Source organism: Lagopus leucura, unplaced genomic scaffold (genome assembly GCF_019238085.1).
Source record: "Lagopus leucura isolate 7727_CA_CO unplaced genomic scaffold, USGS_WTPT01 Super-Scaffold_73, whole genome shotgun sequence".
Lineage (NCBI taxonomy): Eukaryota > Metazoa > Chordata > Aves > Galliformes > Phasianidae > Lagopus > Lagopus leucura.
In genome coordinates this window covers 46,384,606-46,398,260 of record NW_024962252.1, presented here as the reverse complement: position 1 = coordinate 46,398,260, position 13,655 = coordinate 46,384,606, and the positions used below count along the sequence as shown (strand labels likewise).

Here is a 13,655-nt window from a genome sequence, read left to right as displayed (position 1 = left end):
AAAATGAAAACTAAATAGAAAAAAGGAGACCACATTTTCCAAGTGAAAACGCTGCCTGGAAAGGAGAAGCAATGGACTGCAATGCCATCAATTTCTGGAACAAAACCAGAGGAAACTGATAAGGTGGCTGCCCTGAAATCTACTGCCTTTTTGCTGTATCTGCTGTGGGCTGGCTTGGGCACTTCCTTCTTTTTCTTTCCCCTCCCTCTCCCCGCTACCACTGCTGCAAAGAGAAGTTTGAGTTTCAAACCAAGATCTGTATATATGAATGCCAGCAACATTCTGCTTAAGCACTAAGCTGAATATGAAATTGAGTGGTTCCACTGGAAAATTACTGTATTTTATGTGATTTGGATGACAGCAAAACATGTATTTCCATTCTAGGTGGAAATAATTGCTTGCTGCTTGCAGTTATTGTGTAAAGTGTTACATATCTTTTATTTTGTGTATTTACTATGTAATCGTTTCTCAAATCAGTAATGCTAGAAATGCAGTCACGTTCTGAGTATCTCCATGCTTCAGTACTTTTTGTTAATCCAGGAAAAGGGAGAATTTTTTCTTTCTCCTAAGCTGATTAACATCTATGCAGTGAAAAGCGCTATATAATAAGTGGGACTGCTAGCAGTATGATAGTGATGATGGAGGTGGCAATTGAGATGTTGGCTTCTTTACATTACTTTTGGACTGTTTTCCACCACCTAGGAAATGAGATGAAAACAGATTGTAAAGCTGTCAGTCCTATTTAAGTAACACATATAAATACCAGGATTGGGATAAAGCATATTTTCATCCCAAATTATTTGTTGATGTTAGTAGTTAGAATTCAAGCTCTTTGTTACCTCTAAATTTAAACTTCCTACGGTTAGTACACATTGCTCAGTCTTATTCCTGAAAGATACGTTTTCCTGCCTATCTTTTAGGATAGTTGGATAATAGTTGAGAATAAAACAAGGATATCACTGCTAATATTCTTCCTTTTCTTCCTTCTTTTGCAAAATAATTGCGTATAAGAAATGTTGCATTGGATATATCTCATTTGTATCCCTGTACTCACACAAATGCACAGCATCTGTGACTTAATTATAATAGAAATTGTGGTGCAATTATATGTGTCATACATACACACACACACACACAAAATAGTATTATCATGTTATGGTTATCCAGAATCATTACTCTGGTTGTTTGTTTGTTTGTTTTTAAACCTCTCTTACTTCCAAACAGCATCAGTGTATGTGTCTGTGTGCTAGAAGATTGATTGCCAGGAAATTAGGCATCTTCAGAGACTGATGCATTGTTGTAAATACAGTAGTTGGTTCAAGAGTGCCAGTTCTATCCATACATCTGGTTACTTGTACCAAAGGCCTCCTCAGGGAGCAAGGGTTACATTGTGAAGCAAATTGTGCTAATGGAGTTTTCTTTTTAAAATATTAGAAGGCCAAAAATCGTTAACATTGTTTGCCTTTTTATCCAAGCCACTAATAAATTAACATTCATTGGATACAGTGAATAAGAGAAAGAAAGTGATGGTGAGGAATACATTGCCCTGATGAATATCAAACATTATATGAAGGTAGATGTAATCAACTTGCATTTTCTTAAAATTTTCTTGGACACTTTTGGGATATAATTCAAATCTTAGTGTAGGGAAAAAAAAATAGTTCTTTTTCCTTTTCTGTTCTTCTGCATGCCAAACGTACAGCACTATATGCATGGTAGCATGGTGTAACATAAGTGTTCAGATTCTGTGTTGCCAGTGCACAGTAAGCCCACTCAAACAGCAGTTATCTGCATGGCGTTTTGACTTTCCTCTGGCATGTGCTTCTGCCCTATTACCTGGCAAAGTGTATGTTATGTCCACGTTAGGTATCTGGTACGCTACTGCCTTTTTATTTTTAACTGTTCATACTTGTAATGTAATATAAGAGCTTATGAAAGTAAAGCTGAACTTTGCTTTTTCAGAAGCTTGTACACACAAGATTTTTAAAAGCTTGTTTTACCATATGGCTTTGTAGTAGTACCAAAAACAGATCAGGCTATAAGCAACTTAGGCTTTAAACCTTGTAAGCTTCTATGTACGTTTGAGTAAAACAGATTTTACCAATACAGTGGGAAAGTTTTTGAAAACAGATTCTTTAGCAAATGCAAATTTACTCATTTTAAGTAATTTAAAAAACAACCTTTATGAGTAAATTCTTTTTAGCTTTGTGAGAATGTATTGTTTGAAGCAAATGTATGTGGCTGCCTGAAGCTATGAAACATAGAAATTACACAGTACTCAGAATAGACTTTTAAGAAAGAAAAATCCCGATAGTAATAGTAGTACTTCAGTTAAAAACTATTTTGTTGGGAAATCCATGGAAATATTTAATGCTTTTAATTTTTACAGCGTGAAGTAAAGAGCCGAAGTATATGCTTTATGGGCACAGAGCATTAGATCGCTGCTGAGCACTGATTACGGCAACGTTCTGTCGCGTTCCTCTTTCTCGCCTTCCCTGACGCACACGAGGTGTCCCCTGAGCTCGTACAGAACGCTCCGGATCAAACGCTTGTCTTGTCCTGTTTTCTCTCTTGCCGACCCTTTCCTTTGTAGGCTGCTGCCGCTTTGTCCGTCGCCGTCTAATTCTTTCCTTTCCCTTCTCTAACTCATCTAGAGCCTAGAAGAAGAGATAGCGTCCATTTTATTTAGCCAAGAGCGCTTTGGCGCCGGCCCGGACCGGCCCTTCGCTGCCGCCCGCGCGGGGCCAGCAGAGGGCGCTGCGGGGGAGCCGACCGCCGCCGCGGCCCCGCCGCCCCAGGTGCTTCCCCGCCCCGCCCTGCCCGCGGCCGCTGCCCTGCGCCCAGACGGCCGAGAGGGTGCTGCGGCTGTGACGTGCTGCTAGAGCCGGCTGGCTGCTTTGGGTGGTGGGAGGGAGTCGGTCAAAGAGCTTAGTTACATACTTGCTAGGCAACGGGAGTCGTAACTGGCTGCTGTTGCAGCATCGCCAGGAGTGCTGGCCTGCACTCTGTTAAGTGCTTTTCTTGGTTAGCAGCCATAAATGTTAGGATTAAGTCACAGATGATGTGTTGGTTTTGTATTGTTGCTGCTGGAATTCGAACAGGTTTTCCAGAGATAATTAGATAAAAAGTATGTAGTACATAGTGTTTAGTGGGCTATGGGGCATATCTATCACAATTCATTTTGTTGCAAAACAAATACTAACGTAGTTGCCTTAATCTCATCATTTGGGACTCAAGCTAAATCCTAATGGGATCATCTTGGCAGTCACATGTTGCTATTTTGACAAGATACAAGCATGAGCAGCCTCCCTCCCAAACGTGAACAACTAATAAGCTCTTACAGTAGTTTTTGTTTCTGTTCTTTTTATTATTATCTTGTATGATGATAAGCCAATACCAGAATGCATTTTTCATATATTTTTCCATGGTATTTTTTATTCCTAATTCCTGATTCAATTGAGATAAATAATTGCCTCAGTAGCATCACTGACCTGTAAATTCAAACTTTTATTTTCAGTCTTTCTTAATTAAATTGCTTTATTCTGCTTAATAATGTCCATAATACTTACCTGATTTGGAATGAAATATTGGAGTGAAGTAGAAGGAAAGGAGCATAGTTCTAAGTGAATCTCACAGTGAATACACAGTGCCTGTTCTGTATCATGCATATGTATTATTAAAGCTAGCTTGAGGAATGTTATGCTGTTTAAAAGGGTTATGCATTGATTTTTGTTCTCTGATTGCTTTTCGTTTCACAGAAACATGCTTCCAGAGCAGAAGGACCTTGCACTGAAGTCAGCAATGCTGATAAGGTTCTACTGATTTTTACATAGTTAAACTTGACTCTAACTCTTCCAGTCCATCTTCATTCTTTCTTTTCAGTTAACCATCACAACCATCTTTTGTCTTCTACATGACATGAACCAACCATCAACTAATTTTGTTTCCATCATTTTAATTTATTCATATAATCTACTTTTGTTTTTCCTCATCCATGTTTTTGTGCAGAGTTCACATGAGACTCTGGACATAGTGGAGGAGAAGAAGCAGGCAGAGGTTGGGATAGAAGAAACACTAGTCATAGACGAAACCAACAAAGGGAAAATACAAGTTGCCACTGATGCTGGGGAAACATGTAAGGTGGAGCACTTGACAAAAAAGGACTCTTCTTCTTTGCCATCAGATAGTAGTAGCAGCAGCAGTAGTAGTGAGAGTGAGGATGAAGAGGTGGGAGAATACCAGCCACATCACAGGGCTGTTGAGGAAGTCATCAGAGAAGAACAGGAAGAAGAGGAAGATGTGAAAAGGAAAGAACATGAAGAAAAAACACAGCACATGGAAGCCACACCAGAAGTCAGTCAGCTAACTGTACCAGCTGAGCACACACAAGAAGTTGCAGCTGAAGATCTGGTTCAGGAAAATGCAACTACAATACCTGCAGAGGAGAAGAATTTGTCAGAGGAAATTAAGCAAGGCCTAGGTGAAGAAAAGGAGGAGGAACAGCTCAAACTCAATGGAGATGTGTCTCATGTTGACATTGATGTTTCATCACAAGTAATTTGTTGTTCTGAGGTAAATGGTAGAACAGTTTGACAACTAGATTAAGCAGAGAGATTTCTTTGGGTGAAAATGTACCTGCCTTTCTTCTTCTCCTATTCTTCCAGCTGTTACAGCATCCAACAAGATTCAGATCATTTGGAAGGGGAAACCACTGATGAGCAGTGAATTTCTGTCTCTTTCAGTTATGGTTTCTGGCTGTTTGCTGCAACTGGTTGAGAATCACCAGTAAAGCAAGCCTTCCGAAGACTGCCATCTCCTTTTTATACCCCCTTATTTTATATATGTATACATAATGTTATTTATTATTTGTGTCTCTTATGTTTTAAGTCTTGTCTTGTCTATTTGTCAATTGTTTTTGACACGTCCATGACACACAATTGTAATTGGAAAATTATTGGTAATTGGAATTAGAAAACATCCATCCCAAATTTTAGTTTCTTCTTTTCCCTCATTATTCACTGCTTTTCTTACTTTTTTTTCTTTTTAAAGATGTGTTATGAAATTACAGACTTGAGTTAGTATTTCTTTCAGTGTGTGTATATGTTTGCTATTACACTATTTAGGGAAGCATAGGTTAGTTCCAGTCAAAGTCACTCAATTTTAGCCAAACAAGGTTGGAAGGGTACTTTATTGGGTCATCTTTGGGGGGGAAAAAAAAAAAAAAAAAAAGGAAAAAACAAGTGGAAAAAAACACAAGTGTGGCTATGCATGTCTTTGTAACGTGAGCATGATCTTTTACTGAGGTTTTCAAAAATTGAGAGTTATTTTTTTCTTGCTTGTGTTACATCAGTGGCTCCTTCTCCCCACGCACACTTAAACGAGTTTTTATGTTCTTGTCTTCTAAATACATAGTCTCAGGTGTTCTGACTAATGACCTGAAAAAAATAGTTTATAATCCCTTAAAATGCAAGAGTCCAAGTTGTTTTTCTGTTCCAGTAGTGCATATTCAGAAACTAAACTTTTACATTATTACTGGAATTTCTTGTCCTCATTTGCAATTGGGCTAAGTAAAGATATATTTTTCCAGTATTAATTTTGAAGTGAAGCATATCCACCTGAGGTAGCTATCAGTTTCTTATTTGATGGAACCTTTACAAAAACAGATTTTTTTCCTACTGATGCTTCTTTACACATTTTAAATACCTTTCAGCTGCGTTTTATCAATTACCTTCTGTGATATTTACCATTGGCTGAAACATGGAATATTGGCAAAGCTTATTAGGAGATAGGTATTTCCTGTCGTGTATGTGCATTTATTATATCATTTCACTTTGATTATTGCATGCTTTACAAATGAGAAGAGAGACAAATACTTATCTTAATCTTAGGCTTCTTATGTATTTTTTATTTTACTTTCTTGCACTGTTCTACAAACTTACTTCTTATGTCTTTTGAGTTGATTGCTTGTTTCTTGCACCATAGCCTCCAGTAGTGAAAACAGAGATGGTAACCATTTCAGATGCCACACAGAGAACTGAAATCTCCACAAAAGAAGTTCCAATTGTTCAAACAGAAACTAAAACCATCACATACGAATCCCCACAGGTACAATGGCAGGGTGATTTGTTACACTGTTTGAAAGCTAAGTTTTGTTCCAATAATTTGTAGCTCAAAATAAATCATATCAAAGATATATGCTTTTCAAAAAAACTGTACTTTCTCTTGCAACTAAGATTATAGTTTGGCTATGAGAACTTAAGTGAAATGTGTGTAAATAAAACAATATTTCTACTAAAGTTCTGGAAGTATTTTTTGTTGATAGAAGAATTTCATTGTCTGCAAAGGTATAACTCATTTAGTTTTGAAAACTTGGTTAAAATAGTAACATTGCTTCTGAAAAAAGCACTTAACTTTGGTCATAAAGTTTACACTATAATAAACCTTAACAGTCTGCACAGACTGTAAACTTGGTGGCTTTGGTTTAAAGTTCGGTGTTAAATTTTCAAATTGAACTAAAGAATAAATGTATGTTTAGTAATTAAAAAAAAAAATCTCTGAAAACAAAGCTTTTAAATGTTAAAAATGTCATTTCTCTTTTTACAGTTTGATAGCAGTGCTGGTGGCAGTGCTGGTGTGCTGCTGAGTGCACAGACAATTACATCAGAGTCAATTTCTACTACCACAACTACACACATCACAAAGGTAAAACAGATAATCTCTCTTAACTTAAACAAAAATCTAAGTCTTACATGAAGTCTCTTTTAGCTTAATATATGCTAAACTATCAAAGAAAACTGACTTGTGATAGATTAGATTCATTCCGGGCACATGTGGGAGTTGTTTTTTTTCTACACTCTGATTTTGAACAGAAGAGCCTTAATAAATAAACAGGAATATCTGGGAACAGGATGGAGAAAATTAGAAAATGTGGTATTTAATTTTTTAATTATTTTTAGCATTTCATGTTGATCTTATTTCTGCGTTTAGTCAGGAAAACACCAGTAAGTTCATCTCTTCTGTCACATGGTGCTGTCTTATAGAATCTTTGTTAACATCATCTGTTTGTCTCAGGTCTGCAGAAACCTTGCTCATGGTATGTCTTTTAACAGTGTGCTGAAACAATGTTTCTTTAGCCTCTGTGTTCACTCTCCTTTGTGTACTGCTAGGTTTAGAGCATACCACTACTATACCATACCACTACTCTTCTTTGCAGGCAGATTTTGGTGTTGAATTATGTGTTCTGAGTTCCATGCTTGGAAAGGAAAACTAAATGTTAACAGGACGTGACATCTATTTTGGTCTCCTATACTGTTTCGTGTAAGGCAGAACTACAGAAGTGTCATTTTTATTCATCATTTATGTAAATACCTAATTTGGGGTGTTCCTTCAGCAATGTGAAATAACATTGAAAACTTGTTGTCAGAATAGTGCAGAAACTACATATCGACATACATTCGAATATTCAAATAAGTTTGAATTTAATGTGGGATTATTTAGAGAATGAGAAGCTCATTGCTGGATAGATTGAAATCAAAGAAAAGACTCCTGGAATTCTTGTTATTGCCAGATTTGTATAATGGAAAAGCCCAGAATTCTTATTTGTCTGCATATTGAGGTCTATTCAGACCTGGACTCCAATAACAAAAGGAATTCTCCATTCCTTGTTTTCTAATCAAGCTTTTTTTTTTTTTTTTTAGCAGTGGCTAGCATGTAACGAACTGCATAACTGAAAAAGGAAAGGATGACTTAGTACCACAAATACTTACAGTTAACTGCAGCCTAGTGACACAAAAATGTACAATAAAGTAATGCTTGTGGCTGTAAGAACTAATTACACTAAGGTGCTTTCTTGTTTTTTGTGCCATCTGTAGATGGTTAAAGGTGGTGTATCGGAAACAAGAATTGAGAAACGAATTGTTATTACTGGAGATGCAGATATTGACCATGATGAGGTGAGTATCTAAACTATTAATGCTTAGTATGTTACTAGTAGTTCGGTGAGATCTAGGAAGTGTTTCAAAAAAACAAAATGGGAGAAAGGTAGAGAAGCTGAATATGAAGACGTAAAAAGATCCCAAGATTGTTGATTGCAGCAAACTTGTTAGGCTCTGGTGTTAACTGAATAGAGTATGACTGAGAGATATAATGCAAAGTCACAAATGCTTTTAGGTTATGTGAGTAGATTTCATACTATTTTTAAAGGGATTGTTTATTTTAGAAAAGACTCAATTTGTTTAGTGCTGCTTTTGCCATTTGGGAGGAAACGCATGACTAAAATCTATTTTGGTACATTAATCTAGATAGATAGGAGTCTCTGCTGCTTTATGTCAGCAACATCTGAATGTGGAATTAATCTCAACTAAAAGCTTTGAAATATATTAAAGCATAAAATCTTGAATGTGTAAAATAGTTTTTTGCTTCTATTTACAGAATTCTGTACAACAGAAAGTATTGTTGATTTGCAGAAGTCTTATATAGGTGCTTTTGATCTCTATTAGCACCAAAGAAGTTTTGTTTTACAATGTCTTGGAAATAAAGGTTAAAATTACTTCTATCTGCCCAATTGAGAAGATTGAATTTAAGAAGTACACCAAAATATTTGAGAAAGAACTGTGATTAACTATTCTTTGTAGAGACAATTGCACTTTTTCATCTAAGAAACTGCAATGAAAAAGTCAATCAACAGTCACTGCATAATACAAATGAAAAAACTTACCTTATACATAAAGTTGCAGTGAATCCAATTCTAACTTTATGAAAGCTGCGCAGTTCAACAGAATTTAATTTAACTACTTAGTATAATATAGTGAGAGCTTTCAGGGAATTTAATTTCAGATTTTGATCTGCTGCTAGAAAGTGGCTCTTGACAAGTTCAAGCTCTTCTTGAAATTTGTAATTAAATGATAGGGTTGTTCAGCATTAGGCGTTGCTCTTGTCTGCCTTGCACAGTGCTCTTGGGACATCTCAAAAGGTCACACAATACCTTTAGTATAGTAGGCAGTGCTTTTAGTAAAACCATTCTCCAAGCCGTCCTTTGTTTTGAGATAAGTAGGTAATGGAGCAAAATAAATGAAATTATTGTTTATATATATTTAATCACTGGAATGTAAAGCAATGAGCAGCTCTTAACAAATTTAAGAAACCTCTATTGCAATCTCCTCAGTAGATACAGAGCTCTTGAATCGCAAAGTGTTTTGTCTTCTTGCCACCTACATTACTAAAACAGTACTCAGCAGTCCCTTCCTTTTAAATCATTGTTTGTAGTGCAGAGGTTACATTTGGTATGTTGTAAAATACAAACCAGTTACAAATCTGTAAGATTATCACATGAGCAAACGTTGGTAATTATACGCAGTGCATGCACTGTTCCTTTATTAGAACCAACCTCATTTTGTCTTTATTTGCCCAGTGTGTTGCAAAAGTTCTAAAACTTATTATATAAAGTGCTCTGTCTTCTGGATTAAGATGGAAACATGACAGCGAGAATCTTATGGTTATGTGCTACTTGCTGTAAATTTCGAAGCCTTACATTAGTGTATTTTGTAGTTGTTGTTTGCTGTTTCTTTTGGTTTTGGTTTTTGTTTTCCCCCGAGCCCTCTCATGTTTAGGAATTTTAGATTTCTGAATAATTATTCCTGAAATTGCTGATGCTGCACTCCTAGTCTCAGGTCTCTTAAGAGCTGCGTTCTGTTCTCTGGTCCCTGAAAGCCTCCTTTAATGCTTCTTCCTGCTGTTAAGTTATATATTTTGAATGTGTTTGCAGGCTCTGGCACAAGCAATCAAAGAAGCCAAAGAACAGCATCCTGACATGTCTGTCACAAGAGTAGTGGTGCACAAAGAAACTGAACTTGCTGAGGAAGATGAAGACTAAAATGTAAAATGCCCTCAGGCAAATATTTCAGGTAAACTTATAATAAACTCATGCTGCAATTTCTATCTGTATTTTCTACTACATTGTCTAATAAGTTGGCTTGAAAAATGATACAGTATTTGCTATATATTATGAAATGCTGGATTTAAATGGCGTTAGTAGAAGACAGTTAATGTAAGTTTTATTTTAAAGTCTAATCTGACATTAAATTCACGTCTCCCTGAAAGTGTCTCCCTGGTTTCTCATAATGCTCTTGTAGTATTTCCTATGATGTTTGCTCAAGATGTGGTTTTCACATTAAGGGGAGTTTGGTCTACGTCTGCAAAGCACAAAGATGAAGTGATGACTTCCTGTTTATGCTACAATGGAAATGTACAATTGCAGTCCTTGCCTTACCTTTTGCTTAGTTAGTAGGAAGACTGCAGTTATCAGTAGAGAGAGGGCCTGCTCTGACACTTCAGTTCAGTCAGTTTATTCTCCATCTTAACCACACTGAAATATTTGCCTTCTGTTATTTTCTCAGATGAGAAGGTAGATGCTTTGATAGTTGAAGTTTTTAAGTCCTTTTGTCAGTTGAAAGAGAAATTTGAAGAGGTGCCGATTCAGTAGGCTCTCATTTCAGCTGGAAAATTATTGTACATTCTTTAGTTTTAGAACTGTTTAATTTGAGTTTGGACTTTTTTTTTTCTGTTGGAAAAGGTCAAAACATATCCCATTCTTACTGAAATTCAAATATCTATTATATTTGCAGTCATTCAATGATTTAAAACTAAAAGCTAAGTTTAAACAAGGAAACTGATTTTTTTTGTTATAGATGACCTACTTACCACCAATTTCCTAGTGCAGGCTTTTCATGTAAAGATAGTCTAACGTATCTTCAGGTAAATTAAAACATGTTAGTTAAGACAGCAGGTTTTCACTGTATCTAAGTATGAATGAAGTTAATAAATAGAAGGTAGTTTTTCTTTACTGATGAATGTGATGCTCGTCATATACCAATAACTGTGCTTTCGTTGGATGTTCTATAAGTTTTATTATACTGAAATATTTATTTTAGAAAAATAAATGTAATATAAGGTACTATCTTAATTTTTTTCTACTCAAGCAACGTAATCGAGATCTGGATAGACCAGTCACCCTGAGCTATTTCCAAAAATCTGTGACAGTCAAATAAACCATAATGGCCAGGGTTAAAACTGTAGTAGTTTTCCTTACAGAAAATTTGCTTTGGTGATCAGCAGAATTCACAGTGCAAATTTTATAGATGCAAAAAGAATCAATATTTTGGTCACTAATAATAAAGTGGTAGAAATAAAATTAAAAAAAATGCTGCACTTGAAGTATTTAATAGAAAGATCACAATAAGCAACTGAATAAAATCTGCTGTTTCTCTGGTAAAAAACAAATGCTGTGAAGCTCAGTATCAGCTTTGCATTATAAAGCTTCAAGTTTCTTCAGCTTTGTCACACTGATGGATATCATGAGAACTGAAGCTTCAGTGTTTTTGAACTTGATAGGTTGCGTTTGCTGTAGAGTCAACTTCAAAGAGAAGATACTGTTTGGAAGGAGTAAATAACAATGAGAGAGATTTAAAAATAAATAAAAATTAAACAGCACTATCTTAATCCTTTATTTTGTGGGAGAACTCTGAATTTTTACTGATTAATCTCCATGTTTAGCTAGCAGAGCAGAAGGGTTGCTCAGGTGGGGAAACTCTGTTAATATAGAGAGAGACGGTAGAAGAAATTTGTCTTGTATTTTTCCAGTAGTTAAAGTTGTTTTTGATTCTTATTACCTTGGTAATTTATACAGTGGTTGTGTCCTCCAGAAGAGAGCTTCAGGTTTTGCTCGTGCATGCAGACCCTTAGTATTGAATGAGAGAGTTCCAGTTGCCTTTTCTGGCCTCCTACAGATTGTACTCAAATGTTGTTTGTTTTTTTTTTTTTTTTTTTTGTGATGAGAGTTCATAAACTCCTTTTGACTGGTTCTTCTTTAAGCTCTCTGAGAATCTGGAGGCTTTATGTCAGAGTGGAGCAAGTTTGAGCTGCTCTCTTTAAAATATCTTCAGTATTGGTTAGGTTAATGTGTATTTGAAAAAGGAGTGAATAATTTTTGCTTGTAACTTATGCAAACGAAAACCAGTATAGGTCAGATTTGGAAGTGCTAGGTGAATGTTCTATCACTTAATGTTATTGTTAAAAGCTGGAAATAACAAAACGTTGTCTTTTGGTGGATATAGAAGAGTTCTGACGTTTCTTGGAATATCTTCAGAAGTTGCAATGCTCTCAGACAATTCCAGCTGTCAGTAATTTAAAACACACACTGCTGTTCCTCCAAACATTTGTCTTCTTTTGCTATATATAATAAAGATGATTCAGGCCAGAAAGGAATGGACTTGAAGGGCCACAAATCTAGTGCATGTGTGGTGGGATTTGGGGTTTCTGGGGGATAGTGGAGAGGAGTATGTTGTATTGTTGAAATATTTTGTATGCTTGGGAACAAGTGACTAAATGAGGAACTGTACAGGAAAGTTAGTTTTACTAACTTTTCTTGGTGTTCCACCTTGTAGCTTTATTGCTTAGTGACACTGGAAACAACGAGCATGTATTGCTCCAGCTTTCTTTTGAAAACACAAGAGACATGGAGCTGCGCTAACTGTGAGATAGTAATATTATAGAAGTGTTACACATGACCCAGAAAGGCTTGGAAAAATCCACACTGTTTTTGAGAGCTGTTAGTTTGCAGTAAGGAAGATGTCTGTGTTCTAGGTAACTTCTCTACCCCCTTGGTACAGGGCAGTGCTGAACCCACACACTGAAACCATCCTTCTCCTATTTTCAGTATTTGCATAGAAGGATCTAAGGTAGAAAAATGCACTGGGAGCAGAACAAATCATTTTGATTTGTAAGAATTTGTTATTACAGTATGTACTGTAATCACAATACTTCTATTCAGCATGAATTTAAGGATTTTGGGAGTGGGGACTGCTTCTTTTGCTATATCTATGCAGAATGTGCCAAATTTTTCACACTATCTCAATCCACAAAATTGCCTTCCAAATCAGTGTTCAACGTAATCTGTCCCATGTAAGTAATCGTAGCATCTCTTTTGAAGGGACTATATCATGGAAGGAAGAAATAGTCTTCACAGATTTGCACTATATTTCTGCATTAGTGACCAACTGCAAACTTGACTGTGTTCTTTAATCAAATATTCTACTACTTGGTAAAAGTTTTATTGATGACAAAAACTCAAAGAATTGTTTATATGTCCGGAGGGTGTGCTTTACTTCTCTGAGAAATATATACCTTGTACAATGGTGTTTGAAATATTATCAGTGTCAGGTGTTTTTCTCCAAGTTTGCCAATTGCTTTACAGTTTTTTGATCTGGGAGTAAAAAAGGACTAGTCTGAAGACATTTCACCACATTTCTCTTGTATTTCAGACATTGTGATTGATTGATGCCTTTCAGTTAAACGTTCAGGAAAACTTCAGTTGCCCAGACACAAGCACACGAAATGCTGTAAATGTGTCTGCAGCACAGGCTGTCAGAAGACTTATGCCCTTCTTCACCAAGTGAAGGCCAGATGTGAAAATACATTTAGACAACTGTATTTAGGCAATTGAATCACACCATGAATCCACGTTATTTTTTTTTAGTTTTGCCCTCACTACAACTATTGAAATGTTTGTTTTTTTTTATGTAGGCTTGTTTTCTCTAATGAAAGTGAAACGTTGTACTCTTAAGGATTATTAAGTGAGCAAATATCTTCATTTCTCTTTA

The 13,655-nt window shown here is 36.0% G+C and overlaps 1 protein-coding gene across 1 annotated transcript in view; it reads left to right on the top strand.

The window, feature by feature from the left end:
* The window catches only part of EPB41L2 (erythrocyte membrane protein band 4.1 like 2), a 103,709-nt gene that overhangs the window by 88,486 nt on the left and 1,568 nt on the right, over positions 1-13,655 (top strand). The window contains exons 16-22 of the mRNA XM_042895288.1: positions 19-123; positions 3,759-3,812; positions 4,009-4,572; positions 5,983-6,105; positions 6,604-6,702; positions 7,872-7,952; positions 9,764-9,902. Of these exons, the coding sequence (XP_042751222.1) occupies positions 19-123; positions 3,759-3,812; positions 4,009-4,572; positions 5,983-6,105; positions 6,604-6,702; positions 7,872-7,952; positions 9,764-9,871 (1,134 nt within the window). The 3' untranslated portion in view covers positions 9,872-9,902. The remainder of the gene's footprint in view (positions 1-18; positions 124-3,758; positions 3,813-4,008; positions 4,573-5,982; positions 6,106-6,603; positions 6,703-7,871; positions 7,953-9,763; positions 9,903-13,655) is intronic.